Source organism: Pseudozyma flocculosa, assembly GCF_000417875.1.
Source record: "Pseudozyma flocculosa PF-1 unplaced genomic scaffold scaffold00017, whole genome shotgun sequence".
NCBI classification, from domain to species: Eukaryota; Fungi; Basidiomycota; class Ustilaginomycetes; order Ustilaginales; family Ustilaginaceae; genus Pseudozyma; species Pseudozyma flocculosa.
The window spans coordinates 372,300-395,790 of record NW_006920885.1 but is presented as its reverse complement, the minus strand read 5'-3'; the positions used below and the strand labels follow the sequence as shown (position 1 = coordinate 395,790).

Sequence of the window (23,491 nt, the reverse complement as noted above, 5' to 3'; positions counted from 1 at the left end):
GGCGACGCTCCGGCCACTTCCTCGGGCCGCACGCAGCCCACGCGGCACCCTCGCCTGCCAACCCCCAACAACCTGGCACGGGCCCGATCAGAACAATCTGCCCCTCGCATTATTATCGGTAGGTAGACACGTCTCGGTAGGTGACTCCCATCCTGTCTTTCGTCGAGGAATGAACTGGCCGGTTGAGTGCCGGTGACATGGAGCCGGGACCCGCCTCGCCTAATACAGCATGCCGGGCAGGGTCCCGGCCGTTGACCGTCGCGCTTCGGTGCTATCTCCTGCCCTCCGTGGTAGTCTTTCCGTCCAGTCGCACCTCGGACCGGAAGGCCATCGTAGAATAGCCGTCGACTGAACGCTGTGGCTTCTCATTTTCTGCAGCAGAGGTGGTAGAGTCGCTTCCCGCTGCCACATCCTCGTGCTCATCTGGCTGCTGATAGTGCGCCGGGTGCCGCACTGAACCACCAGGCGCCGCGCGGGCACTGCCGCATCAACCGAAAGAAGGATGGAAGCCTTGCTTGCTATTCCAACCGCATCGCCGTGGTAGTGCTGAGACCCTTGTTCCTGGATTGCGTCGAAAGCCGCAAGCTGCCCCGTTCCTTTTTGCTCCGACGGCTATGCGACCAAGGGCGGGCTCGCCGCTCTGCCGACCGAAAGGTCCGCCGGCCAAGCTCTGCCTTCCCGGCACCATCTTTGTCGCCCTCGCAAAGGGGGCTAGTCAGCTCTCTGTTCGCACCAGATGCTGTGCCGTTGGGCACTGCATGGGTACGCACGACGCTTTGATGATGCGCCTCCCTAGGCAAAGAGCTTGTCGGGCAGGACAACCTTACGTGCCATGTCGCTGCGCTCCGTCGCCCCGCCTTCCAGCGCACCGAGCAAGTGCGGAACCCTCTGCATTGTCGGTGGCGAGCGAGCGTCGCCCGCCGACGCTGCACTTGTGTCCAGGACGCGGGCGATTGCCCTCTTTGCTTCTGCCTGCGAGTCCAAGATCGCCTGCACCATTTCCTTCGCCGCGTTGCTGGGTGCCAATGAGAATTGGGAGCGAAGCAAGTGGCCACGCAGGAAGGTCAGTCTGAGAGGCGCTCTCCCGCCCGTTTCGCGCACTGCTGCTCACCTGCCGGTGTGGGTCTCCTCGAGCAGCCTTGAAGCCTCGTGGAACATCTGGTGAAGGAGGCGCACGGCGCCGTCCTCAGACCAGGATATCTTTTCCCTGAGGTTCGTGCAGAGTACCTGTGGGAAGCATAGCGGCGCAAATCAGTACTCCAGGCAGATGGCCGTCGCAACGCCGCAGTCAGCTGCACTTACCTCGGTGACCGAGCCCAGGGCTTCCTTGACCTGGTGCAGCGCATCGAGTGCCGGATCCGGGCTAGCCGTGCCTGGGCTTGTCTCCCTGTTATCGCCAGCGTGCGCTAACGGCGAGGGAGAGGTGCGAACCTCACGCTCGTGGGCCTCGTCATCCTCGGGCGATGAGCGCTTGCCCAAGCTGCTCGCGGCTTGGGTCCTTGTGCCGCTGCGAGCCTTCCAGCGATCTGCCGTCGACGGCCTCGTGGGCCTCGTGGTGCCCAAGCGCGTTCGGCTTCGCCCTTGACGCCTTGGACTTGCGGCCGGGCCGGGCGTTTCTCGATGAGCGGCTTCGTATGCTTCGAAATCACCCTGGGCGTGCGCCACTAGGCTTGAATGTTCCTCGAAACGGCGGAGGCGCTCGGTCGGGGACGTCGTTTGGCGATCCCGAGATGCCGGGCCAGACATCGAAGCTGGATCAGGGAAATGGCCGTCGCGTTCTGGAGTGACGCGGCCTGCAGCGAGGCTGTCGAGAGCCCGTTTCTTGCGCTGCTGGAAAGCGCGGAACTCGTAGAACTCGATCAGTTCCGAATCGACCTCGCGAGGCTCGGGCGGAACCGGTCGAGGCGCTGGCGGCGGTCCGAATGGAGGTGAGCGCATCGGCTTGGTGACAGTTCTGCCGAGGGCAGCCAGCTGTGCCGCACTGAGAGAGTCCTGTGGCTGGCTCTCGATCGGCATCTCTGCTTCGCTCGTCCATGGCGGCAGCGCCCGTGTCTGATCCATCTCGGTAGCCTCAGCCTCCGGTAACGACGGTTGGGCGACTTCCCTTCGAGGCGACTGAGCTTCGGGTGCGGCCGGAGGCGTTGATTGCTTTGCCTGGCCGTTTGATTCAGGCTGCTCGACCTCGCGAGCTGCCCCCGTCGGTAGCGCGACAGGACCGGATTGGGCGGCTGCGACGTCATCCAGACCCCTCGTCGGCGAGACGGGAACAGAACGAGGAAGAACAGGCGGTTCGACGATACGAGGTTCCTCGACCCCGCGCTCCGCTTCCTCGTTCGAAGGGCTCGAAGGTCGTCTTTCCTCGTCCACCACTGCTGGAGGCGGGGCCACGGCGATGTCTTCGACGTACTCCAGATCGTCGGAGAACTGGGCTTCTGCTGCCGCAGCGAACGGTGTCGGACTGTGTCGGCCTTCTCCCTCTTCGGCTTCACCGCCAGCTCGAGCCTCTGCTCTTAGAGCCTCCGGCCCTACCTCGCTTTGTAGCGGGCTCGTGGTCCTCGGCGGCTCGGCCTCGCTAGTCAGCAGAGCGATGCTTCGCCTGTGGCGCTCCGTCATCCAGGGCGCCTCGTCTGACTTTGGTCCTGAGACTGCGTCGCTCGAGCGTCGGATGCCGCGAGCTTCCCTATCCTTCTTGTGCGCCTCGACGAACCCCTCTTGAGCGGCCTTTGCCGCAGTTGGCTCGCTCGGTGCCTCATCATGCAGAGCCAGATCGGCCTCGTCGAGCATGTCGTCGTCTTCGGCGCCGTCGTGCAGGCCTGCTTCGGACGCTTTCCTGCTCCTCTCACCCATTTGAGGACGAGTGCTGGGTCTTTGCTGTCCGTGCTCGGCGCCGCTGACTGCGTGATCGGTCTCGCTTCCGGTGCCGCTGGGGGAGCGGACGGCGGGATGGGCGCTCGAGGCGACGTGATCCTTCCGCGGCACGGTCGTGCCCACGGAGCCCGCCTTTTTCTTGCTTCGCGATCGTTTGGCGGCGGCCTCGGACGAGGTACTGCTTTCGCCTCCAGCTCCACTTTCAGGGCTTTGTTTGTCTGATGCCCCCGCCTTCGCCTGGGCCTGCGTCTGCTTCCTGCGGCTTGTGGAAGTTGCCGGTGCGGGCTTGGGTTTGGGTGCCGCCTTCTTGGCCTTGGACACCACGACGCTGGTGCCCTTGAACTGAGACGCCGGCACCGCGTGTCGGGAGATGGCAGTCGACGTGGATCGTGTCATCGATAGTGTCGTTTGCCTCCCTGCTGCGAGGTTGATCTTTCCACTTTCTTGCCTCCGATGCGACTTACCTTGGTGGCGCCTCTATCCTTAGCCCTCTTCTTCGCCGGAGGAGAAGGAGAAGGTGTCGCCTCAGGCTCGGACGCAGAGAAATCTGCGGCAGATTCCTCGATGTCGCTGTGGTTTCTCTTCGCGGGCCTTCGTTCCGGGCTCAGCCGCGACCTTGCCTTTTGTCGAGAAGGCTTCGTTGGGGAAGTAGCAGGAGACGATGCGCGTGGCGACGACTGACGCTCAAGCAATCTCGAGCTGCGCCTGAGGCTGGTTGTGCTACCTTCACTTCCCATCGTAGTGAGGGACGAGGAAGGCGTACTTGGCATCTGTTGAGGTGGCAGGGGGCCCAGCGTGTGCTTGCCGAGCTTTTCGACGCTGGGGAACGCGCCCCCGCTCGGCCTAGCGGCCAGGGCGGTTTGCTGCCGAGGGGATCTTTCCTTGACAGCTGAGCCTTTCTGATTTCCGCCGGCCGCCACCGAGGCTGCATCGTCGAACTCGATGTACTGCTCCATGAGCTCTGACGCTGTGTCGCCTGTTGCCTCGTCGCGAGTCGGTGTTGCCTCCTCGCCGTCTCGCCTTGTTCCCGGCTGCTCAGCACCAAGCTGATCGGATCGTTGTCCGTTCCTCTGGTCCTGGTGCGGCTGCCTCTCCCCTTCAGCTTCAAACGAGGGAGCTGTGGGTCCGATTGCGGCGAGGTCTGAGCCGGAGAAGTAGCCGCTATCGTCCAGGTGCTGTGCCGAGACCTTTTCGAGCGGCCGAAGCGCGATCGGCGTCTCGGAGCGACCTCCGCGCCATCTGAAGGCCTGATGGAAATAACGACACGGTGGCAAAGTCGTCACAAGGACAAGTGTTAGCATGTCGTAGTCAGCAGCCAAGGAAAAAGCTCGGCTTGCGCGGAGAGTCTCACGAGGCCGCGCTGCCCGAGCACGCCTGCGAGCCGGCTTGTGGCGTCGCCGCTCAGCTGGAACGAGATTATGTTGCCCATGGTCGTGTCTACCTGCCCCTGGCTGCCTTGCTGCACCACTATCGGCTGCTTGGTGGCAACGTCGCATTCTGATGTCGAGAACGGGGATGCAGATGAAGGCGGCCAAAGGCGTCAGCGATTGCACCATCCACCCTCCCTCCATGTCGCCTGCCGCCGTTCCGTTGAAGCCTCACCTCCCGTCAGGCTGTCGACGCTGATGTCCTCGATGTCCTCGAACGCGATGACGCAGTCGGTGCTGTCCACGTTTTGCAACTTCTCGTGCCATCCAGGCGCCTTGTCAGCGTAACTCTGTCGCCATGCAACGCCGTCCGAAGTCAGCAACGCTGCCCAAACGCCCGCTTCTTTGCTCTGGGCGAGCTGGCACGTTCGAGACAAACCTTGAGCAGGCGCTGGACTTCGTAAGTGTCCTTGACGTCGATGCTGAGCTTCGTCGACGAGAACCACAAGTGGAACCGCTTTGAGCCCGGCGGCTGCTCGCGCGGCACCAGCCACTCTGGCGCCCGCTCCATTGTCGCCGCGGTCGGGCACTCGAACATCTGCGGCCTGCCAGTGGCGTGATGCCGGAGCTCGGCAGATGGATCAGCGGTTGCTCTGCACGCCGTAGCAGCTGCTGCGGATCTTCCGCTCACCTCGATAGCTGCAATTCTCCGATCCTGCCAATGATCTTCTCACAGATCTGCGGGGGCCCAGACCACGTCGATCAGCGCGGTGCGACATTCGATGCTACGGCGCAAGAAAGCGACGTCATGCCCGGGTCAAACCCACCGTATCGAAAGTCACCGCCGTCAGAGCGCTGGCCTTTTGCGAGAGCTCGCGGGCCAAAAGGAGGCTCTCGACGTTGCCAGGCACCGAGGGCACGGCCGAGGTTGCGTGCGCCTGCGGTGACAGCTGCACGCGCTCCTGCGGCAGCTCGTCTCTGAGGGCAGACGTGAATATGGTCTCGTAGAAGGTAGCTTTCTGGTCCGCCTGAAGCTCCCGCGACCAATAGTGCGCGATCTCGAGCAGGTCGATGCTCGCCGCGAGCTCTGCGCAGCCACAAAATGTACCAAAGTCGACGTCAGCGCCGGACCTTTCGGCCGAAGCGGTCGACACGCATCTCGCTCACCGGTGGACTGGCCGAGGTAGCTGCCGAGTCGATGGCTGCGTGCACGACCGATGGTGAGGGATGCAGGCGAGCCAAGTCATGGTTGATCATCAGCAGAAGTCCCTACTCGCCCCGGCTCGAGGCGGACTTGAAAGCCAGACTACTCCGCCGGTCAGACGTACGGGTCGAGAAGCGACGGCAGGCTGCGCCTGACTCTGTTCGAGGTGATGACGGTGTCGCGGATCCGCGCGATCATCTGCAGCCGTGCGTCGAAGGCATCTCGGCTCGTGGTCAGCAAGCTGATCTGAGAATCTTCTGCAGTGCAGCGTCACGGCTGGGCCCATGGGCTGGCTCACGTGTGCTTTGCGGTACGGCTGAAGGGGCTGCGGCTGGGTACGGTCGAGCAGGTCGACCCAAAACGGCATAAAGGTGTTCTTGAAGCTGTCTGCGTGCCCGCAAAGTAATTGCGCCTCCTCACACGTCAGCCGCGGCTGTCTGCAGACCTCGCACTCAGGTCCCCACCCGAACGACTCACTGAGGATCTTCTCCTGGCCCTCCGACCGCTTGCCGCGGATGCTGTCTGTCAGCTGGCTATAGGCCCACTGCGAGAAATCGACGAGGTATCGGATCTGTCGGGTCTTACGGCTGGCGGCGCCGGGCGATGAGACCGTGGCGTCGCCTTCCTTGACCGCGACGTGGAGCCAGATGTAGTTGTCGAGCAGCACGAAGAAGGTGCAGAAGTCGTCCGCGTGTCGCTGACGCCAGACTGGTATACGCTCCTTGAGTGCCGTTTGGGCCTTCTCCACGCATGCCGCCGACAGCGAACAGCGGGTGGTGCGTTCCAGCTTTTGGCCGGCCGCCACCAAAAGCAGAAGAGATCAGCGTCGCTCGGGGGAGCTGGCGACGGGCCCGAGGCAGCGACGAGCGAGCAAGCGATACCCACCAGGTCCTTGATCGCATCCTGCACAGCGGCATGGCCGCCAGGCGACTCCGCTGCGCCCTTTTTGGGAGTCTTCTTGGTGGCATCACCCTCTCTTCCGGTGGCAAGGACCTGCAAGTGGCTCACCAGCCGCGAGCGCGCGTCCTTGACGTTGGTCGCCAGCTCGGTTGGCGACGCCATGGCGACCATCTTCGAGGCAGCCGGGCTGCGAGGGGGTGCTGAAGGCCCTGACGAAGACCTTGTCGATGCCGCAAGACGGTCGATGCCGGATGATGGTGGTCGGAAGGCGAGGGGAGAGAGGGGAGGTTGGGTGAGGAGGGAGCTTTGCCAGCAGTGCGGCTAGCCTCTGCGCCGCCTCGCCGCTCTAGTCATCGTCACGCGTTCCGGCAGAAAAGCGAGGACAGCAAGCCAGGCAGCCGCTCGAGCAGGGCGGCCAACGAGGCCAGCGGCTGGTCCGAAACCTAAGGCTGAACCGAGTTAGAGGTCAGGGCCTGCTCGGGCCAGTCTCGCAGGGGCATCGTGCGGTGGTGGGCAGCATGGACAGGCAGGAAGGCCAGGAGCGAGGCTGGCGGCGGCCGTCCGGGACGGGACAGGCGCCGAGACCTCGCAGACGAAAGGCGGTGCTGGCCCCAGCCTAGCCTCGATCGGCTGGACCGAGGCCGCCCAACTGAGCAGCACCTCAGCTGACCCTGCCGTGACCACCGGACGTGCGTCAGTCATGATGGCTGGCTGCCGAGCCAGTCAGGAAGGGCGTCGTCCGGGCTGGGGTGGACAGGCGTGGCTGACGAGGCGAGGGCAAGCCATGCAGAGCAAGGAGAGGCTAGAAAAGGTCGGAAGGTCCCGCCCACCCTCCTGCCCAGCCTCGACACGCGCGCGCGTGCGGCCAGGCAGGCCAGCGCAGGCACCAACAAGGGCGGGGGAAAAAGTGGAGGATGGGCAGGCCTCGCCGCATCCGACACCCGAGACCTCGTTGCTTGCTGCCTGCCTCTCTCTTCGCCCGGCCCATCTCTGCCTGCGCCGCTTCTCACATCCATCACCTTCGTCTCATCGCTTCCCGTCGGACCGCAAGCCGCCTTCACCCACAAGCCTTCTGCAGCAGCACGCCGACCCCTTCTCAGGCGCACGTCGTCCGGACTCGACATCTTGGGCCAAACGACGCCTCGCTCCTCGGTCCTCGGCCCTGCCTGCCAGCCGCTCCACGCTCCGCGCTCACCCAACGATGACGACCGAGGCCAAGACCGCCTTCAACCTCAAGGTGCTGCGGCGCCATGACCCCACGATAGTCGACATCATCGACTCGGCATCCTTCGTGGTCCTCTACAACCACCAGTCCGAATGGGTGAGGCTGCCGTGTCGCCGCTTGCCCTTGGATGATCACGAGAGCATCGCTCACGCAGAGACGCGACCTCTCTTCGTTCCCCCTCTTGCTCTTCGCTACGTCGGCTACTCGTGCAGACAAAGACCGGAGTAGAGGGCCCAATGTTCCTTTTCCGAAGGTAGGTCGGGGCCCTGGGGCTGCCAGAAGAGCATGCTGCGCGAATCTCTTGCATGCTGGCTGACTCGATCGGTGCCCTCCTTGGCTTGGCCCCTGGCTATTTGCTGCTGCCACAGGAACAAGGCGCCCTACCACGGCTTCTTCATCCTCAACCGCAACGGCGTGGAGAACTTTTCGGCGGATATGACACCCGATGATGACCTCGAGATCACGCCCGAGTTCATCATCTACCGGCCCGACAGCTCCAGTGCGTAGTCGTCGCAGAGACGAGGAGCGGATCGATACAGCCGCACGGAGGCTCCGCTGACGTCCTCGGCCGCCCTACTTCTGCGTTCGTCTCTGGCCAGGCGAAAACGACGTCTACGGCATTTGGATCTTTGAGTCATCGCAGCGCCTAAGCATCGGAGAGCAGATGCTTGCGTGAGTCGCTCGGTTAGGCCCCTCTATCTCACGATGGCGCCGCGCGAGGCTGACACAGAGTCGTCCTGCCCACCTACCTGGCTGTTCCTGCTCCCTGCCTCCCCCCTTTTGAGCGATGGCAGTCTGCAACAGATGGCGTCGCCTCCGAGCAAGCCCGAGGCTGAGCTCGCGCCCGCACCAAGAGCGCCGCTGGCAGTGCAGGAAGCGTTCGTCGACCCAGGCGCTCCGGTCAACGGCGCTTCGACGGAAGCCGCCTCGACCCCTCAGGCCGAGCCGATCAGCCTAGATGCTCTCTTTGGCAGCCCCGCGCCTGCAGAGGCGCCCGTGGAACCCACACAGGCGGCGCACCAGGCGTCCCTGTTGAATGTCCTCTTCCAGCAAGCTGCGATCCAGTCGCCCGCAGGCGACACTCCCGCTGCCTCCGAGGAAGAAAAGACAGGTGCAGCGGGGCCCTCGTCAAGAACAGAGCCTTCCAAAGCCAACGGCTCGGAAGCCCCTAACTCGAACGGTTCGGCACAGAATCTCTTGGCCTTGCTCGGCGTCAAGCCGGCGTCGGACGCTCCCGATGCACCAGCGCCACCTTCTCCCGTGGCGGCCGCTTCCCGAAAGACCGCCGCCGAGGCAGCGACGCGGGCAGGGACTGACCACCAAGGGGACCAAGCAATTGTCCCTCCTGCCGCGTCTCATCGCGAGGGCGAAGGGTCAAAGTCGACCAACGACCAGCCAACGGTCCACGGAGGGCCTGCGCAGGCGCCAAAGATGAGCGACCTGATCGCCGACGGCGTCAAAGGCCGCATCGGCCTCGGAGACGACGGTCAGCCGCTGTCACGGAGAGAGTTCATCCGCGAGCTCCTGTCCCTCGTCCATGTGAGTTGGACGTGTCGAGGCAATCGCGATCCCCAAGGCATGGGACTACGACTGCTCGTTGCCCTTGCTGATTGGCCGATCGTGCACTCTGCGGTTCCCTCGGCAGACCGACCCGGCGTTTGTCGACGAGATCCACGGCAGCTACATCGAGCAAGTGTCTCGATGATGTACCTCTCCGCCCCTTGCGCGCCGAAGGCGACGACACCTGTTCGGGGAAGCGGGTATGGATGGGTGTCCTGAACGCGCAGCGCAGCGCAGCAACGGTAGCGGATGTTGGTACAAGAGGAGAATACAGAACGAGGGCACGCAAAGGGGGCCTCGGATGTCGTCTTGGCTTAAGCAAGATGTGGATCGTTTCCAGGACCGAGAGAGTTGCGAAGGGGCCCACCCTGCGGCGACAAGATGCCTTGGTGATGGCGGGCGGACGAGGTGCGACGCTAGGACCGGGAGATCCCTGCCCGCCGGTCGTCGTCTTCGGGCGCATCCTCGTCGTCGTCGTCGTCGGAGAGCTGCACGCCGGTCCTTTCGATGATGGTCTTGACGAGCAGGTTGATGCCACGCTGGTCGGTCTCGAGCCGCATCACGCGGTCCGCTATCTCGCGCAGGAATCTCCGCGACTAGCGTGGGCGGGGAAGAGGCGTCAGAGTGAGCCCAGAAGGATCGAGACGCAGCGGGTCGGGAGAGGCAGCCGCGCGAACGAACGTACTTTGTGGTCTATGCTTTGACCGAATGGAGACGCGGGCGGCCCGACAGCAGACGCTGGTGCAGCGGCGCTGATGGTGTGGGCCGGATAAGCCAAGGATGACGCCGTCCCTCCGTCGCCCTGATCCCGAGCGCAGGAGCCGAGAGTGTACCTGTAGAAGCGGCGGTGGTCGTCGTCAGCGGCCTTTTCACGATCTCCCCCCGCCTGCCTGCCTGTACTCGATCGGAAGGATGCCGCCCGGAGCAAGACTTACGTCGAGACGTTGTCGACAATGAGACTGTAGGCGCCGCGCAGCCCGTCGAGCTCCCGCGGCGTCGTCACATACTTCTTGCCCAGGTCCGTCTGACAGCCGGCACACTCGAGCGCCAGGTACGAGCTTCCGAGGTCTGGGGTCTGCGTCGTGATGTGAAGGAGGCCTTCCTTGACGCGGACATCCACAGTCGTCGCTGAGGATTCGGTCGCAGCGATCGAGACAGAGTTCAGAGACAGAGACTAGATTCGGCGGCGATGCCCGTCTCGGATCTTCCGGCGTGGGAAAGAGGTGGGCCAGGCTCGGCTCTCTTGCGTCAAACTCACCGGACAGGACGAGGTACCTCAGCGTCTCGTCGACGTGGACGTAGCTGAACGTATCGCCGACCAGGCGGAGGCAGCCCTTGCACTGGAACACGCACATGGGTGCCTCGTCGGCGCCGCCATCGTCGGGCCCTGCCGAATCGCGTGGGTAGCCGTGCAGGTGGTGACCGCCAGAAGGATCGCCGTTCGGATGGGGTGCCGGCGTATAGAGACGGGAGGGGCCGGCCTGTGGCGGTGCAGGAAAGCGAGCGAGCTGTTGCGGTGGGCCCATGGCGCTCCGCGAGGCGGTAGGGAAATGCGCGGTCCGGTGCGGATGTTCCGGCGTGGCCTGCGACGACTTGGAGAGGGACCTGCGCCGGCCGCCCTGGTGTTGCGGCGTGGCCATCGGAGCGAGCGCCGACGCTGCTGCCGGGGGAGGCTGTGCCCTTGCCAGCGGGTCGAGGTGGCGGTTGGGATCGAGTCGAGGTCGGGATGGTCCGGCTACGGAGGCCGAGCTGGCGCTGCTCGACGAGGCCGTCGGTCCGTGCGGGTCAGAGAGGCGTTGCCGCTTCGGTGCCATACTCCTCTCGTCGTGCTGCTGCTGCTGCTGGTGGTCGCGGGTCGTAGTCTGTCGGATCTTCCGTTCCTCTGCCCCGACTAGCTCTTAGTTGAAAGCGCTCGCTGCTCCTTTGGTGTGCGCGGTTGTTGTCGTCGAGGAGCTCGGGATGGGGCGGGGGATGGCGAGGCAGGGGCGAGGATGGAAATCCAGGGTGCAGGCCAGGCCACCCGCAGCCCTAGAGCCCTCGCCTCGCCTCGCCTCGCCGCGTGTGGAGAAAGCGCGAGCGCTGCGCGTCGAAATCCAGCCCTGCTCACTCGTGCGGCTCAGCGAATCGCCTCGTCTGAGGCAGGCATGCGGCGCTGCGTGAGGCACGGGCCGGTCGAGTGCTGCGCTTCGGCGAACCGGCGATTGCCGGCGGGCCGCACCGCACGGGCGGGCCAGGCTGCAGCGTCTTGCACGGTCTTCTGAGGTCTTCCATCGCGGCACTCAGCAGCAGCAGGCAGCAGCAGAGGACGGCAACATCAACCCACAGTCCCGTCGCCGTCCCTCACCACCACCACCACCACCACCATCACCACTACTCGGAACCACATCACCATTCCTACATCTCTCGTAGCCCCATCACCCCCGCTAAGCCATCTTCCAAAATGGTGAGTGCGGCATCTCGGCACCTGGCCAGCACCATGCTGTCGGCCGGGCTCCCATCCTCGTCGACGCGGCTGTTGGGCTCGCAGCTATCGCAGAGACTCACCGCCGCCTCTCGATGCCACCACTCTCTCGCCGGTCTCGGTCTCTCGGCCTCCCGTCGCCCCGCCTCACGCAACGACGTCGCTGCCGCCGGCCCTCTCGGTGTGCTCGGATCGCTTCGACGCCTCCAGACCATCTCCAAGGGCGACACCATCCCCAACGCCACCTTCGCCTACGTGCCGTGGTCGCCCGAGCTCGACGACGGCACCGCCTGCGGCGTTCCCACCAAGTTCCAGACCCACGACGAGTTCAAGGGCAAGAAGGTCGTCATCATCTCGGTCCCCGGCGCCTACACTCCCGTGAGTAGCCGCGCCCGTCTCGAGATCAGCGAGAGAGACCGCGACCGTGCACAACCGATGCTGACCGCGAACGCCCTCTCCCTCTCCCTCTCCCCTCTCCCTCTCCCCCAAACGATGCGACCGCCACGCGCCCCGCCGACCCCGCAGACCTGCCACGTGCGCCACATCCCTCCCTTCCTCGAGAAGCTGCAGGAGTTTAAGTCCAAGGGCGTCGACAAGATCTACGTCATCGCCCAGAACGACCCCTTCGTCATGAGCGCGTGGGGCGTGCAGAACAAGGGCAAGGACCAGGTCGTGTTCGCCTCGGACGTCAACCTCGAGTTCAGCAAGGGCGTCGGCTCCACCGTCGACATGTCGGCCGCCGGCTTCGGCGTCAGGACCGGCCGATACGCCCTCGTCGCCGATGACCTCAAGGTGTCGTACTTTGCCGTGAGTCGCGTCCACCCCCCTTTGCCTCGCCTTCGATGTCGATCTGGCCCGGTGTCGCATTGGTCAGAGACGGCGCGGTGTGCTGACCCGCCTCTGGCCCGATCGCTTTTGGCTTTCTCTTCTGCAGGCCGAGGAGTCGCCCGGCGCCCTCGACGTCTCGTCGGCCGAGGCCGTCCTGTCCAAGCTCTGATCCCCTCTTCGTGTTGCAGGCTAGCGCCTACGAGCGCCGCCTCCCTGTAGCCGCTGATGTGGCATGCCAGGTCTCGAGCTAATCCAACCACGGCCGCCGCATCTCGGCTGGCTCTTCGTCGACCAGTAGGTGTCATTGTACATCGCCGCAACTGATTGGTCTGGAGCGAGGCGAAAGAGGAATGCGCCCGATAGGTGGGGACGGGAGGGATGCGGTCGTGGGAGAACCATGTCTACGTTCTTGGGACCTTGGTGGTAGGACGACGGGACGACGGAGTGAGGTGCGGATTGTTTTGAGACGACATGGGACGGGAGGCGGACGGTGCTTGTGCTGATGGGGAGGTGGGAAGCGTGATCTGGGGACAAGGGTCGATGCTGCGGATCTTTATGGTCTAGGGGGCGGTGAGCTGGAGCGGAGGCGCTCTTGGCATGTCGTCGACGCGACGACCAAGGCAGGTTGAGCCTGGCCTATATCCTTGCGGACCGGGCTCAGTTGGGTCGGCAGGTGGGCGGGCCAGCCGGTGCCGAGTCCTCGAGCATGGCTTGGACCTAGACACGGCCAGAGGGAAGGACGGTGCCGGACGGGATTGCAGCGGGAGTCAGCATCTGTGGCCCGCCTGCACGTGGGGGAGGGGCCTTGCCCAGCCTTGCGTCGGATCGCACTGCGACGACACTCACCGTCTGACTACCTGCAAAGACGACGCAGACAACGCCAAAGGCGAGCAGAGCGTAGTTGAGCGCCTTGGTCGCCGGCTTGGTGGCCACCGCCTTGAGGTGGAGCAGCGGCGGGTAGATGAAGCAGAGCGGCACGCACGCCACGGAGCCGACCAGGCTGACAAACTTGTCCAGGTCGTTGGCTCCAGCCCACGCTGCCAGCGAGCAGACGGCCACGACCAGGCAACGGAAGGCGTTCTTCTCCGCCTTGACCTTCCAGCTGCAGCGGGCGAACGCCGAGGGCGAGCGGATGCGTGTGGGTCAAGTGCGTGGCGAGACGTAGGGATCGAGAGAGTGACGAAGGACGACGATGTCAGCGGACTGCGCATTGCCGGCAGGCTTCGAGCTCGGTCGCGATGCGCAACGATGGCGGGCATGCCACTCAGACGCCACGACTGGACTCACTTGTACTTGCCGCTCCTGCTAAAGAGGCCCTTTTCGAGCACGCCGAGCGCCGGGAAGAGCTGCAACGGCGCCGAGAGCAGGATGGCCAGGCTGTAGAGGCACTGCATAGCCTGGACGAAGCGCGAGTTCTGCGGCAGGTTGGTGATGACGACGGTCTGGATCTTGCTGCCAAACGCCATGTAGGAGAGGGCGCCGGCCGAAGCGAAGAGGACCATGACACCGGCCATGACGCCGCTGAGCGCCTTGGGGAAGCGCTCGGGCTCCTTCATGCTCTCGGTGATGGGGATGATGAGGCCGATGCCCTCAAACGTGAAGACGGCGGTGCCGATGAAGAGCGGGTAGCTCTTCGAGTTGAACATGACGACGTCGGCAAGGCCGTCGCGGGCCACCTTGCCGATCTCGTAGTAGAAGAGGTAGACGATGCCGAGCAGGATGAAAAAGTCGGCGATGAGCGCCGTCGAAGACAGCTTGGCGATCCTCCGGACGAGGCTGAGCGGCAGGAAGACGACCATCTGGGCGAGGATGAGGTACGCAATCGGCACCAGCTTGTCGCAGTGCGTGACGGCGAGGATGAAGGCCTGCATGTTCTGGGCCACAAACACGGTGTAGGCGGCGACGAAGCCCAGCTGGGAAAAGACGATCGAGGCGAGGATGGCGAAGCGCATCTTGGGGCCGTAGAGGATGCCGCCCATGTCGCCAAAGCTGCCCGGGCACTTGAGGTTGACCTTGACCAGCAGCAGGAACGAGACGAGCGAAACGAAGGCCACAAAGCACAGCGTGATCGTCGAGAAGAGGAGCCCACCGTTGTAGAAGGCTTTGCCGAGGAAGAGGACGCCCGTTCCGACAAACGACTTGAGCAGCATCATGACGGCGTCGGTAACCGACGCCTCGCCGCGCCGCCGGTCCTGGCTGGCCTTGCGCATGCGGGAGCGCGTGTCGCTCCTCGACACGCCCGGACGGCCGCGCAGCAGCGCGGACCTCTCGGTGGAGCCGCGGCCGGCATCGCGGCTGCTGCCAGGGATGGCGCGCTCCTCGTCGTCCAGGCCCTCCTCGTCCTCATCCTCATCCTCGTCGTCGTCGTCCTCCTCCAGGTACTCTCCGGCAAAGTGGCCATAGAGGCTGAGGAAGTCGATGAAGCTGCGCAGCGCCCGCGGCGCAGGGCGGCCCTGCTCGGCGGCCTGGTTGATGACGAAGAACCTGCGGAAACCGCCAGGCTCCTTGATGCCCGAGACGTCGAGCTCGGGATCGATGGTCTGGGTGCGGGGCAGGTGGAGGCTCTCGCTGCGCGTCCTCCGGGTCGACACCCTGCGGTTCTTGTGTGCCCAGCGGTAGACCTCGTCGGTGATGGCGCCGCCCTGCATCGCGTGCGGACCCCTGTACTCGTCGTCGTCTTCATCGTCGTCTTGACCCTCGCCATCTTCCACGGCCGACTCGCTCTGAGAGAAGGAGTCGCTGCGATCGGCAGCGGAGCGCGGCCGCGAGGAGCGCGATGGGCCGTCGTCGTCATCATCTGCTCCACCCTGGTCCCCACCGCGAGCGGTCGAGCCCAGGGTGATGCCTGAAGCCGAGGCAGTGTCTCTCTGCGCAGAATCTGGACGGGCGAGGCTGAGGGCAAGGGGTGAAACAGGTGCATGCGCGTGTCAGCTTCGGTTGGCGGATGTCCGTCTCTGTGCTTCCGCATGAGCGATGGGGGTCGGGTGGGGCGGAGCAGGCAAGCTCACTGTCTCTCGATGATCCTGGCCTTCCTCTCGTCGGAGATGGGCAGGCTGTCGAGGTCGTTGAGGTTGACGGGCGTGGACACGTCGCTCTCGATTGGCGGTATGGAGTTGGTATCCCGCGACGGAGGGTCAGAGAGCAGCCGCCTGCTGTTGAAGCCCGAGAGATCCGGCCGGGGCGAGCCCGAGAAGTTGAGGTTGAGGGGCTCGGCCGATGGAGAGCCTATCCTCGGTGGGATGTTGGGCAGCACGGGCGAGGCGCCATAGTTGTTGAAGGCGCGCTCGGGCGAGCGTGCGGGCTGGAGCGAGTTGGGGCTCGTGATGTCGATCTTCTTGCCGCCGTCGCTAGGCATGGTGGGCGTTGGGCTGCCGGTGGCGAGGGCGAGGGCGAGGTAGAAAGCAAGGGCTGGATCGAGGTTGAGAGACGGTACGTAGAAACGACAGTCGCTGGCGCCGTTTTCGCTGCTGCTAGTGCTGATGCTGCGCAGTGGACGGGCGGGCCAATGTTGGAGCAGAGTCGAGAGCGGGCCGTGCGTTTGCGGGGATCCAGGCTTGTCAGTTACGTAGTAGTGTGTCGCCGTGACGGTCGATGTAGCGTCGCGGGCAGAGGGGTGGGTACCGAGGTGGCGGTGGCGAAGGGAAGGTGGGCGGGTCGGAGGAGAGAGGGGGAGGGTGGAGGCCAGCAAGCCCACAAACCCCTTTGGCTGCTGCGGGCGGGCCGAGACGAGGCTGCCCTGTATGTGGCCTCCCTCTGCCACCCGGCTTGCTGCGTTGGCTGGCAGGCAGGCAGGCAGGCCTTGGCCTGGCCGTCATGGGACGCGCGCTTTTCGCCGGAGTCCCCCGCGCCGAGGCAGCCAACGTGCAGCGGAAGACAGCTAGCCTGCCAGGCCCTCCTCGGGCGCGAAACCCGAAAAGCATGCCACAAATCGGGCGAAAACGTCAACCTACCCAGCTCAGCTTGAGCCCTCCTGCCCTCTCTGGCTCTCCTGTCTACCCATCCCATCGACTGACGGCGGAGACGAAAAGGGGCAGGCAAGAAGAAGGCCTGCTGTCGAGATTGCACTTGTTCTGATGCCTACGAGCCAGTCACGATGCACTTCAGAGAGAGAGCCAGAGTACCGGGGGACGGGAAAAGTCGAGCGATCGAGCCAGCTGAGAGAACCGGCCCTTGGCGTGCACCGAGAGCAGATCAGATGGGTTGGGACCAGCAAGGCGCTGCTCTCTGCCTGTCGCCTACTGTCGGCGGCTTCCTGCCGACTGCTGCTGCTGCTGCTGCTGTCTCGCCCTGTCGAGTCGCAGCGCCACCAGGTCAATGTCTTCGGACTCTTCCGACGTCGTCGACAGGCTCGGAGAGCCGCCGCTCGGGGCGGGAGAAGCCACCGCCTTTGACTGCGCCCCGCTGCTGACGCCGCTGGCGTTGGGCGACCGCCGTCGCTCCATGGGAACACCGTCCGCCTCGCTGCTCTGCGGCGGGCGAGCTCGCTTGCGATCCGCCGCCTTTTTGGCCATGGCCTTCAGCTTCTTGGCCTCCTTTCTGGCCTCCTGCTTTGCCGGGTCGCCTCCCTGCGCAATCGTGGAGCGCTCGAGCTCCAGCCTAAGCTTCTCAGACTCCTGACGGATAAAGGCGTTGGTCTCGGCCTGGTCGAGGTGAGCCTTGCCCGCCGCCGGGCCCGTCGCAGTAGCGGCCGGGCGGTCAGGAAGCCGGTGGCGCTGGCCGCCAAAGTCGGTCGACAGCGGCGCGCAGATGTCGCAGATCAGCGGCAGGTCGCGCACGGCGATACTGCTGGCCCCGCCGCCGCCGGTGCGGCCAGACGAGAGCATCTCCTTTGCCCTGCGCAGCTCGGCATCGAGCCTGTGCGCCATCTTCTCGCCCATGTTCCTCGACGTGTTGCGGTCGACGATAAAAGGGTCCTGCACCACCAGCTCGTGCTGCGCCCAGTCCTGAGGCTGGCTGAAGTTGTCCATCGCCATGACACCCGGCGGCACGGCCGCGCCGTACGGTTCTGCCTGAGCTCGGCCTCCGAAAATGTCGAGCTGCGACTGTCTGCCTGGCGGGGAGCCGCTCGTGTCCGAGCTGGGACCGGACTGTGTTGAAGGCGAGCCCCCGCGCTGAAGCGGCAATGGGCGGCCCGACACCACCGAGACAGCCTGGCTCTGCCTCGCAAACTGGTCTGCGTAGTATCCGACGAAACCATTGACGATTTGGCCGAGCAGCTTGTCCCCCGGCGAGCGCACGTTGGGGCAGGAGGCGGCGATGTTGCGGTACGCCTGCTCGTCGTACCCACCGGCGGTGAGCTGGGCAAAGGTGACGTCGTAGCCCGGTGCCGGCGCGGGACCGGGCGCGCCACCGCCACCCTTGCCGCCGCGGCCCTTCTTGCGTCGGCCCCAGATGAACGAGCGCGGAATCTCGAGGCCAGCGATGAGCGCCGGGTCCTGCAGGTTGGGAAGCAGCTGACACACCTGGAGATACTGGATCGCCATGAGCGCGATCGTGTAGCTGCTGAGGCTGTTCGGGCCCTTGGATCCGCTGGGATCGTTGAGGCCGCGCTGCGAGAGCCAGTGCTTGACGAAAAAGACAAAGGGACGGAAGACGTTCGGCAGCAGGTTGGCATACGTCGCAATCAGATGGCTGTTGATCAGGCCGAACCTCTCGTTGATGTTGAGGTCGGCGGGCAGACCCGTCTCGACGTCGACGAGCTTGACTGCATGGGCGGAGGGGGCGTGCGGAGCGGAAGCAGGAGGGGGCAGGGGGTACAGATGATATGGGCGTACATGGTCAGTTGGTCGACCCAAGGCGGAGCGGACTAGGGAGCGCACACGGCGGGCAGACGGCGCCCCGAGCTACTCGACCACTCACTGATTGGCACGTTGGCGTGGCTGATGGCGATGATGTTGCGAAACTTTTCCGGACGGCCGCCTCTGGCGTTGCTCGCCTTGAGCGCGGCGGCGACGACACGCACGTTGTACCAGTCAGGCATGCCTTCGATCTGACGGGTGCGCCGCATCGGTTCGCTTTCGAGGAAAGGCGGGGTGCCGACGCCGAAGGGCTTGGTCGGGTCCAGCAGCACCAGGTCAAGGTCAGAGCGGTCCGAGACGAGGCCGGTGACGCTCGAGCCAAATGGCGCCACCTGGAGGCCGAAGCCCGGCCAGCGCGCATCGATGGCCGCCTGTATGCGGTCGACGACGCGCTCGCGACGCTTCATCGACTGCGCGCTCGGCCGCGACGACTCCCAGTGTGCGCGGACCTGCCTGCCGATGGCTTCGTCCGCGTCCAGGGCTCCTACCGGTCGATCCCAGTCGACGCTTTGGCCAGGCCCAACCTGTAGAGCGGCCCGGGCACAGAGCTCACGCTGGGCCAGAAGCTCGACACGCTCGGCCTCGCGCTCCGAGCGGACCGCCTCCATGTTCTTCTCGACCTGCCTCTGGATATCGTGCTGGCGCTGGACCCTCTCCTCTTCGCGTGCCTTGTTGCGGCGGTCGACCTCGACCTGACGGCGGGCCGCATCATCCTGCTGCTGGAGGGTCTGGCGATGCTTGTAGGGCGTGGTGGGCATGGTCGTCGTCGTCGTCGCCGTCGTCGAAGACCCTGTGGCGCCGGAGGATGGGGCTGTATGCGGAGATGTCGAGGAGGAAGCACCGTGCTCGGGCTTGTTGGGACTCATCGATGGTCCCTGCGCGCTCGACTGTGGTGGGAGCAGAGGTGCGGATGCGGATGCGGATGCGGATGCGGACGCGTCGCTGGCAGAAGCTGGTGCGGTCTCTGCGATGTGGGCGCGGGGAAGGGGCCGCACCACGCGCGACGACATCTTGGCAATCGGGTCGTAGCTGTGTTGCGAATGGGCAGGTGCGGATCGCTGTGCTGCTGGTGGCGGCGGAGGAGCGCTCTTTGAGGCGAGATCGTCAAAGACGGAGTTGGCCGAAGCGTAATCAATGGTGCGGACGGGCTCCGAGTCGCTCGAGGGATCGAGCGGAGGCATGAAGGAAGGGGGGCGGAAGAAGCCGAAGGCGTCGTGCGTCGTCGGCGGCTTCGACGGGTCCGTGTCGGCGGTGGCCATGGCGGACGGTCGAGAGCGGCTGGAGTAGGGACTGGAGCGAGCGGCCGGCCAGGGAGGCCTTCGAGGGAGGCGTTGGGCCGCTGAGATGGCGAGAGCGGCGAGGTGCGGAATGGTGATGGGCCTCTCGCCAAATCGAGACAGAGGCGAAGCCGGAGATGCAAGTCCAGAGTAAGAGCAAAGGATCGATGCGGATGCAGAGGGACAAAGAGCAGCTGAATACTCGAGTGCGGGTCGATTGGGGGCGACGGGTGACCTGGAAGCGCCTTTTTCGCCACCCGGGCAGGGTCAATGCCAGGTCCAAGGAAAAGGCGAGGTGTGGCTGCGGCCGCAGTCGGATGCTACCGACAGTGAGCAAGGCCGATGTTGAGGGCGAGGGGCAGCCTGAGCGCGGTGGGGCGGAGAGGAAGAGGAAAGCGGGGACGGCGGTGGGATGGGCGAGTGTCGAAATCCAGACGAGAGAGAAGAGGGTGATGATGGCAGACGGGAAGAGGCCAGACCAGGCCAGGCCACGCCAAACCAAGACCGACCCTCGCCTCCACATCGCCTGGCCTTGGCTTGCTGAGCGGGCCGGGCCTGTCTCGGCGTGGCCGAGATCCGGCGACCTGCCTCGCCTGGCCCGCCTCTCCTGCCAGGCTGGGGTCGAGGCGGCGAGGCACTGACCACCCAGCCGCCAGCCGCTAGTTAGCCGCTTCCTTCGGCCTGCCACACTGCCCCCCTGCCGCCCTGCCTGCCTGCCCACCCCGCAACCACTCATTTGACCCAAGCCTCCGCCACTCACTCATTCGCTCTCTCACCATTTCGCTCCCTTGTCGTCAAGCGCCCGCCCTCTCGACGCCATGAGCGCCTCGCAGGACCTGGGCAAGAGCCGTCACGGCATTCCCGACGTCGTCATGGCTCAGATCGACCGCTATGTCGACTCTCTGCGGCCGCAGATCGAGCCGCTCATCGCCCGCGAGATCGACACTTTCCAGCGCGCCACAGTCGACGGACTCGACGAGCAGGTCATCGCCGCCTTCCGTGGGCTATTCAACAAGCCTCCCTCGGGATCCAGCCGGGATGGCCCGGGTGTTCCGTCGGGGATGCCGACGGCGGGTGCGAGGTCGATCGACGATCGCCCGCCAGACTTCTACGGCGGGCGGGCGCTGCCGTTTGCCAACGAGCTGGCCACGTTTGCCAAGTCGATCCAGGACGCGATGGACGATGCCGACGACGACCTCGGTCAGATCTTCAGCCTGACCGGCTCGGGGTCGCAGATCCAGCAAGGCGGCCAGCAAGGGCAGAGCAGGGCGGCTGTCGACGGCGCGGGCAATGGTTCCGCCTTCGGCAAGGGCGCGCGCGGCTTCTTGTCTGCGGCGCTCGAGGCCGTATCGGATGTGGCCGGCGCCGCTGGCTCGGGCCAGCCCGCTCGCTTCGGGGGCATCCTCGACGTCCTTAGCGACGCGGTCAAGGACGCTTCGTGCGACCCCGAGCAAAAGGCTCGCATCCTCATCCCCGACGTCCGCGAAAAGGTCGGCGCGATGCTCCGCCAGCAACATGCTCCCATCCCCGGGCGCTTCACCGACATCGCGCTCGAGCACCTCAAGCGCTGGCTGCGTGGCAATACGTCGACGCGCGACCTCGGTGACGGCCTCAAGGGTGAGATCTCGTCTCTCGTCTCCGGCCTCTCGGGCATGTTCAGCAAAAGCAGTGGCGGAGGAGGTAGCAAGGATCGGTCCGCGAGCCATGCGACTGACGGCGATCCGGCAGAGGGCGGGCAAGGAGACAGCGGCGGCGGCAAAGGCGGCTTTTCGGGTGTCATCAGCGACAAGCTCAGCACCGGACTGGCCCGCGTGCATCGGGATGTCCGCGTCGACTTTAGAAAGGCGCTCGGCCAGATCGAGAAGCAGCTCTTCGAAGCGCTGCCCGACGAGATCCAGGGCCCGCTCGAAAAGGTCCTCGGCGGCAATCCTTTCGACCCGAGCCTTGGCCCGGGGGGTCCAGGATCGGGCAACAACAGCGCAGGCTCTCGCGGCCTCGGCGACGACATCAAGGCCAAGTTGATCGACTCGCTTCGCCGCCTCATCCGCCGGCTCCAGCAGGCGTTGCAGGCGGCCATCACGTCGATCGTCGCGGGAGGTCACCGCAAGCTCGAAGGGGCGACGTGGCGCTACGTCCAGCAGGAGGTCGAGTCAAAAGTGCGCAAGTTCCTGCCCAAGGTCCGCATCACGGTGCCCGACGACATCGGCAACGAGGGCGTCAGCGTCGGAGAGCTCCAGGGCCAGCCAGACCTGCCACCCGCAAGCGCGCACGCCCCGTCGAGCGGCGCTGGTAAGCCGCAGCAGACTCAGACCGCTGGGGTCCCGGACCAGCAACACCAGCCCTTTCCGCACCCTGGACCGCAGCACGACGCCTTTTCGCAACCAGGCGGCGCTGCAACGCCCGGTCAGCAACCTGGCTATCCCTCTCAGCACGTCCCGTACCAGCCGACGCCACCTCAGTATGGCTACCCCGCGGGCGGTCCGCCGCCGAATGCTGCCGGATTTCCGACGCCGCAAGTGCAACAGCAATACCCACAGAATCAATATCAGCAGCATCCGCCGCCGCCGCCGCCGCCGCTGCCCGGGCAGCAGCAGCAGGAGCAGCAGCATCAACAGCCGCAATCCTACCATGACGGTATCGTCGCCACGCAAAAGTTCCGCTCGAGCAGAACGGGGCCCGGACGCCGGCAGGACCAGCAGGGTGCTGTTGTCGACGACTGGGAAGCCGACAGCGACGACGGGCTCTCGGGCTCGCAGGCTCACGATCCCTTCCGTGCGAGCAAGGACGAATGGAACCAGGCGTGAGTGGTGGCAGTCTCCGATGTCCATTCCGGACGTTGGGGCCATGCGTATCCATGCAATGGACCGTGTCGGGCGTACCTGTTCGTTTGTTGACCTCTCTTGCGCGCTACCTCCTCGCCATGCTGTCCGTCGACGCAGCAACAACCAGGCCCCGATGCCCATGCCGGTGATCAACGACCATGGCCGGACCTTGCCTCCCACGGCGTACGGCTCTGGCCTCGCTTCAAACCCGGGCGGGGGCAGTGGGGGCGGGGCCTCGACAGGCTTTCCGCAGCCGCAGCTCGGCACCTACGGCGGTGGACCCGGTCCAGCTCCTCCTCGGATCCTGCAGCGGCCTCGAGACGTGCCTGCGGGCGTCGGCATGGGAGGTTCGTCTTCGGGCTCGAGTACGCCTCCGGAGCGCAAGACGGTCGAGCAGCGGCAAGAGGAGTACCGCCTCGCACGCGCGCGCATCTTTGGCGACGAGTCGAGATGATGCCGCGGCCACAAGGCGTGCCTCGGACAGGGAGCGAGGATGCGCAGTGTCAGAGGCCGCATGTCTGTAGCAGGCAGGCTAGCTTGAGATCGAAGAGCACACCTGAGCATCGCCTCGACCGTGACAGAGAGAGTGGCTTGCGGATGAGCGACTGCGCAGTCGGCGTCCGGCGATTGATGCGCCAGGCGCGGTCGGAAGCTACACGAGAGTCGCGAGCGGCGACCTACCGATGGCTCCGGGCCCAGAACTCTCGGCCGAGTGCGAAGCGCGCCTATCTCTGGCCAGCCGCGCACGGGCTCGCAGCCCGGCCTTGCCCACCCTGGCTGCAGGCTGCAGCTCGACAGGCAGGCCAGGCCGGCCAGCAAAGTCGACGCGACAAGAAGAAATTCAAAAAACCCGCGACCCTCTCGGACGCTCAGGCCTCGTCCGGTTTCATCCGAGGTTTCGACTGCGGCACTTGCCATGCGCCGATTTCGAATCTTGCTTGCTTTGTGCCCTGCGTGGGTGGCTGGGTTTGCGCTGGCAGCACACCGATACGGCCATCTCGCCTCGCCTCGCCTCGACCTGCCCCGCGTTTGGTCTTTTGGCCGTCATGGGCGAAGTCGAAGTCTCCCCTCTCTCACCTGTGGGTTGTTAAGTCGGGGGTGAGCCCTGCCTTGCTTCGTCTGCGGCCAGTCTGGGGGCGGGCGCTGTCCATTCAGCGGCAGCAGGCCGGCCGGCCGGCCGG

General features: G+C 65.2%; 7 protein-coding genes across 7 annotated transcripts; 3 read left to right on the top strand and 4 right to left on the bottom strand.

The window, feature by feature from the left end:
- Positions 1-792: 792 nt before the first annotated feature.
- Positions 793-6,510, bottom strand: PFL1_05013 (uncharacterized protein; the record flags this gene model as incomplete). The annotated part of the gene is made up of 14 exons (XM_007882542.1): positions 793-1,015; positions 1,112-1,227; positions 1,303-3,210; positions 3,333-4,115; positions 4,220-4,365; positions 4,471-4,585; positions 4,675-4,840; positions 4,927-4,973; positions 5,063-5,322; positions 5,403-5,437; positions 5,564-5,637; positions 5,738-5,826; positions 5,917-6,226; positions 6,325-6,510. 14 exons carry the CDS (start codon positions 6,508-6,510, stop codon positions 793-795), a joined length of 4,458 nt encoding a protein of 1,485 aa, XP_007880733.1.
- Positions 6,511-7,540: 1,030 nt separating this feature from the next.
- On the top strand, positions 7,541-9,269 carry PFL1_05012 (uncharacterized protein; the record flags this gene model as incomplete). The annotated part of the gene is made up of 6 exons (XM_007882541.1): positions 7,541-7,660; positions 7,777-7,817; positions 7,933-8,063; positions 8,164-8,236; positions 8,359-9,103; positions 9,210-9,269. 6 exons carry the CDS (start codon positions 7,541-7,543, stop codon positions 9,267-9,269), a joined length of 1,170 nt encoding a protein of 389 aa, XP_007880732.1.
- Positions 9,270-9,540: 271 nt separating this feature from the next.
- Positions 9,541-10,938, bottom strand: PFL1_05011 (uncharacterized protein; the record flags this gene model as incomplete). Its single annotated transcript, XM_007882540.1, has 4 exons — positions 9,541-9,720; positions 9,810-9,957; positions 10,060-10,252; positions 10,383-10,938. The coding sequence occupies 4 exons, from the start codon at positions 10,936-10,938 to the stop codon at positions 9,541-9,543; spliced, it is 1,077 nt and encodes a 358-aa protein (XP_007880731.1).
- Positions 10,939-11,564: 626 nt separating this feature from the next.
- On the top strand, positions 11,565-12,582 carry PFL1_05010 (uncharacterized protein; the record flags this gene model as incomplete). The annotated part of the gene is made up of 4 exons (XM_007882539.1): positions 11,565-11,567; positions 11,796-11,963; positions 12,111-12,392; positions 12,520-12,582. The coding sequence occupies 4 exons, from the start codon at positions 11,565-11,567 to the stop codon at positions 12,580-12,582; spliced, it is 516 nt and encodes a 171-aa protein (XP_007880730.1).
- A 488-nt stretch (positions 12,583-13,070) lies between these two features.
- Positions 13,071-15,768, bottom strand: PFL1_05009 (uncharacterized protein; the record flags this gene model as incomplete). The annotated part of the gene is made up of 4 exons (XM_007882538.1): positions 13,071-13,130; positions 13,260-13,515; positions 13,701-15,305; positions 15,422-15,768. The coding sequence occupies 4 exons, from the start codon at positions 15,766-15,768 to the stop codon at positions 13,071-13,073; spliced, it is 2,268 nt and encodes a 755-aa protein (XP_007880729.1).
- Positions 15,769-16,648: 880 nt separating this feature from the next.
- PFL1_05008 (uncharacterized protein) lies at positions 16,649-19,470 on the bottom strand (the record flags this gene model as incomplete). Its single annotated transcript, XM_007882537.1, has 2 exons — positions 16,649-18,117; positions 18,273-19,470. 2 exons carry the CDS (start codon positions 19,468-19,470, stop codon positions 16,649-16,651), a joined length of 2,667 nt encoding a protein of 888 aa, XP_007880728.1.
- Positions 19,471-20,306: 836 nt separating this feature from the next.
- PFL1_05007 (uncharacterized protein) lies at positions 20,307-22,764 on the top strand (the record flags this gene model as incomplete). Its single annotated transcript, XM_007882536.1, has 2 exons — positions 20,307-22,288; positions 22,428-22,764. 2 exons carry the CDS (start codon positions 20,307-20,309, stop codon positions 22,762-22,764), a joined length of 2,319 nt encoding a protein of 772 aa, XP_007880727.1.
- Between the last annotated feature and the right edge of the window lie 727 nt (positions 22,765-23,491).